Source organism: Montipora foliosa, chromosome 1 (genome assembly GCF_036669935.1).
Source record: "Montipora foliosa isolate CH-2021 chromosome 1, ASM3666993v2, whole genome shotgun sequence".
NCBI classification, from domain to species: domain Eukaryota; kingdom Metazoa; phylum Cnidaria; class Anthozoa; order Scleractinia; family Acroporidae; genus Montipora; species Montipora foliosa.
This window is the reverse complement of record NC_090869.1, coordinates 53,933,453-53,938,452: the sequence shown is the minus strand read 5'-3', so window position 1 is coordinate 53,938,452 and position 5,000 is coordinate 53,933,453. Positions and strand designations below refer to the sequence as shown.

The 5,000-nt window shown below is 37.2% G+C and overlaps 1 protein-coding gene across 1 annotated transcript in view; it reads right to left on the bottom strand.

The window, feature by feature from the left end:
• The window catches only part of LOC138001397 (vacuolar protein sorting-associated protein 26B-like), a 17,989-nt gene that overhangs the window by 4,057 nt on the left and 8,932 nt on the right, over positions 1-5,000 (bottom strand). The window contains exons 7-8 of the mRNA XM_068848035.1: positions 4,479-4,585; positions 1,247-1,315 (exon numbers count right to left, since the gene is read on the bottom strand). Of these exons, the coding sequence (XP_068704136.1) occupies positions 1,247-1,315; positions 4,479-4,585 (176 nt within the window). The remainder of the gene's footprint in view (positions 1-1,246; positions 1,316-4,478; positions 4,586-5,000) is intronic.

The window sequence follows — 5,000 nt, the reverse complement described above, 5'->3', positions numbered from 1 at the left end:
AATTGTTAAAGATAGGATTTGCTCAAAAGACTGTTTGAGGTTTTGAAGGCAAAATTTTCGTAGAACAGTAACTTTAACTTTCCTTTTTGCAGTCCATACTAAGACCATTATAGGATACTCTGGAATAATCCAAGACCGGAACCAGAAAACTCTGGTTTCTGTTGAATAACTGCGCTTGCCATGAAAGTGATTACTTTCCACTTGCGAGATAGCAAGACGAGTATAAACACATCTCCTAATACACTTGCACTTGAAACGTTTAATTTTCGGAAAATCAAAAATAACGAGAGCCATTTTTCACTCAAAACTGATTTAAGTTTCGGGTGTCACGCAAGTGACGATTCGCAACTTCAAAATATTGTAACTTCAAAAACAAAAACCTTACGGAAATTGTAAGTTGCAAAATAATCTATTTCTAGATCATCTTCAACCCATAGTTAAAAATCCAGAAGAAATCACAATTTGAAAATGGCAGGAAATGAAACCGTTTTTCTACAGCCAATCAAATATGGCCTTTTCTGGATGGATTTGACTAGAGTCAGACTCTTTCACGACCGCAGGTGGTCAACGGAACGATGTCTCTGGCAACGAGATCAAGTTATTTTCAGCGCGAGTTTCAATCGAGTGTCGTAAAACCAAAACCAAAGTAATGACTTTGGCCAAACAAAAAGGACGGAGACAATCCAGTAAACCAATCAAAACTCGAAGTAATTACATGTAGCCGATACAAAGCGCTGGAAAATGTGCACGCACAAGCCACGAATGGTTTTGGTTTCACTTCTGATTGGTTGACATAATGGCGCGAAAACTTTGAACGAATCACTGAGTGAAGTAATGCAAAACCAATGCGATTCGCTAATTACTTTCGACAATGAATTGAAAACCGCTCTATTGTACAAATTTTCACTCTTTTCCTCAGTATGCTGTGAAAAATGTTCTTTAATGAAAACCACTCAGTACCTGATGTGATATCAAAGCCCAGCTTGTAACAGACCACTGTTTGGCCCTGGAGACTAGGTCAACTCTGTAGAGAATGCCTCGTGTTGGAAGTTTGAAGGCAAAATTGCCATGGGATGACACAAAAATTGTTTGTACAAATCCACACGCACTTTAAATTAAGCCACAACGAGAAAACGTATTCAACCACGTTGATACGATTTTTCTGCGTTCTTCTAGATACTGCTGCCCTCTACAGCATTTGACAATCCCACTTTTTTTTATACGCAAAAGGAGGAAACGTCCTTACCCCTAACAGGTGCTCCATCCATGATCTCATACTTCGCAATTGTTTCGTTTTCATTGTAAGTGTTGGGACCTGACAGTGAAAAAAACAGGAAATAACCTTTATCATCTACTGCAACCTATCATTATGCAAACAGCAAAAATCACCAAACATTTTTGCGGTCACGCACTACTTTGTACATGGCTACTGTGTGCAAAAATCCCTCTCTTTCACTCTTTCCGCAAAATTTCCATGTTTCCTTACAAAAATTTAAACCACGATTCCAAAGAATAAACACCTGTAGTTTGGGCACAGTTTCAAGCACACAGATCATTATTAATTTTTGCACTTCTATAAGAGCTGACTGAAAAGTAAAAGGGAGTTATAGGGGTTATAGACAAAAAAATAACAATTACTGTAATAAGCTGCAGATCTACATTCATGTAGGTATCTCTAGTCAGGATTATCTGACTAATGAAATAAGAATAATGCCGCGTAGTTGGTTAATGAGGACATTATTAGTGTTATCATCATCATCATCATTTTCACACCCCTGTGACCAAAAAAGACTAAGCGACCAAAGTTTTAAGCTATGATTTTAAACAGACACTTGTTTATTTTGACTGGAATTTTCCTATTAAATGGTCCGCCACTACTAACATTAAGATCTTGAGGGTGCTGGATCGAGGAGAAAATGACGTCAAAGGCTCACTAGTTTAAGAATGCATTGCGGGTGTACGCCGCAGAATTAATACGCAGCACAAGAATTTTGGGCTTTCAGATTTTTAAACTAACGTTTTGCATATATAATAAGCTGCATTCACACGCTGAGATTTTAAGCTAGTGAGCCTTTGGCGTCACTTTTCCCTGGATTCAACTCTCTCTGGTCCAATCGGTCAGTTTTGAACGTGAGTAATGGCGAACTGTGAAATCCAAAACTTACACTTAAAGTAAACGGCCTTTGGATAAAAATCACACCTCAAATTTTGCCAGTCAGGGGCACTTTAAGACACAGGTTATCTCGATGGATACCAGGCAGCAGCGAATTCCTGCAGTGCCCAGATTATCATTATTACTATCATTTTTAATATCAGCTGAAATTTTGAAAAACAAGTGTTTTAGGATTAAGAACAGGTTAAAGTTAAGTTAATCTTACGCAATGTTATGATATTACAACATTAGCATCTTACCCCTTACACTGCACAAACTAATCATAATAATAATAATAATTTATTGAAACACATTTTCGCATTTAAAAATGAATTACAATGTGTATTTACAATAAAAAAACATTGAAAAACATATTGAATATAAAGATTATATAAAAATGTAGATTCTAAATATTATTATTAAAAGAAGTTATTGCACTTGGAAAAAAGCTTCTTTTAAGCCGCTCCGTTCTACACTTATATATGGTTCTGTGGGTAGAATTTGTCATTGTACGTCCATGCGCGCTCACCCTCGTCATTGCCAGTTGCTTTGTGAGTTGCTGGGACACCGCCCCGACGTAAAACACGTAGAATATGCAAGCGTTTCAGTGCCTTAGCAACTACTGATGCGATGTGTTCGTTCCACTTTAAGTCATTCTGAACAATAAGCCCCAGGACCTTATGTGAGGCTTCCATTTCTAGCGGTTGATCATCAATTATTAAGGGACTAACTGGGGTTTTTCCTTGAAGAAACACAAACGCATCTCCTTGCATTTCGTAGCGTTAAGACGCATCCAGTTGCCAGAGACCCAGCTGTTTATATAGTCGAGTGTCCACATTCAAAAATTAGGTGACATGGCCCTCATTGACCATACTGAGGAACAAAATCGGGCCTAATTTGGTTCCCTGGGGGACCCCTGCTTTAACAGGGAGCCAGTCCAAAAATGTCTGATTTAACTTAACGCGTTGTTTTCTATCACATTCAAGGGATTAGACAAAGTCTAACGTTAAGGTTAAAAAGCTTTTGGACAAGGATGTTATAACCAAAAGCTTTTGAAAAGTCCAAAAAGCAGACTCGGAGATGTTCATTAGAACTGTCCGGTTGTAAAAGCCAATTATGAACCATATCTAACAGACAGTAAGATGTGGACGTTCCCTTTAGGAAGCCAAACTGCATAGGGTCAATTTTATCCCTGACATCCTCAATCAACCATGAAACCACAAAGTCTTCTAAAACCTTTGAAATGCAGGGTGCGAGTGAGATTGGTCTTATATCACTCTTACATGTGGGCGTGATTTTAGGGATTGAGATGATATTAGACTGATTCCTTCTACGAGATTGGCATAACCTCAGACAACAAAGATGCATTAAAAATAGTAGCAGCTGGAGTTGCTAGTTCAAAAGCAAATGCTTGTGAGATTTCTTTTGCTGCTATTTATTCTCAAATGAGAATTGTAAACAAAGGCATAAATCTTTCAATAACAAAATCCAAAATAAAACCTAGCACCTAGCAAATGCCTTCCTGTTTTAGAATGATTTGAAACCCTAAACATCAACCTCGAAAATTAAAACTGAACGACAAGAAGTTCCATGCGCTTTGACATGGAGCTGCCAATCAAGCAAAAGCGAATGAATGATTTTCCTAAAGAGTGTGACAAAGGGCATTTTTGTCTTCTGTCCAGAGAATTATGTATCTAAATTACAAAACAGCCATTCTGTATTGATAAGCAGAACATTGATAACATTTTCAATAATGTTCAAGGTAACAGGGCTTTACAAGTGACCTGGCTGCCATCCTGGTAAAATAATTATTTTATCCAAAAGCACAAAAAATAAAGGCTTTTAAAACAATTATTCAACACTAGCATTTTTTTGAATTTTTTTCGTGTTTTGACCATGATTGGCATATAAATAGGTATGGGGAAATAACAATGTAAAACTATGTAAGGAAAAGAATAAAAATTATGACCATAAGAAGGGCTTGGGGGGAGGGGGGGTGGGAGGGCAAAACACTAGTCAATTCTTTCTGTTAGAAACTTGGGCCGATTGAGTCAGATTGTACAATGAGACTTGGTCTCAGTTTGTCAGCAAAAAACATTTTCATTCTCGAGGCATGCGTGTACAACATGTACAAAATTTACAGCTTGTGAGACCATGTGAAGAAACAACAAAAAAATTGTAACTTACTGCAATTAAGTATGGAAGAAGTTATCACTACAGGCAAATTTCCAAGAAATGCTAGTATTATTTTGATTATACTTTATCAGCATCTCAGAACAGAGGAACCTAGAGCTGTAGATACAGATTGCAATATAGTTCACCTCACCTGTTCCAGTGGTTTCTCTCTTTATAATTGCTAACTCCATGTGCTTGATCTTGATACGCACCAGAAGGAAGTAAATCTTGCCAACAATAACATCTTTTAAGTGATACCTACATTGGATAAATACATGTACATGTACCGGTACTACTTAATTTACAGTGTAGCCAGAAAAGGAAAAAGCATGTACATGTATATCAAGAATCATAATTTTTATACAGTGGATCCTGTAAATGGAGGCAAGATTTAAAGTGATTATGCATAAGCAAAGTTAACTTGGAAAGGTGTGCTGGTTAGCAGCTATAATGGACATTTCATGTGCCATCACTTTTGTTTGCACAGATTGGGCTTGCCTTTTGTTCGGGTTTACTGCCATTTGTCATGTTTTTGGGTGACAGAGCCACAACAAGAATGGCAACCAGTTTTTTTTTTTTTTTTGGTTTTTTCACCCACCCTTGCAACTTATAGGGCCTGGAAAATTCTGAAAAGAGCTATAAACTGAGTATAATTTTTTGTACATAACTTCAA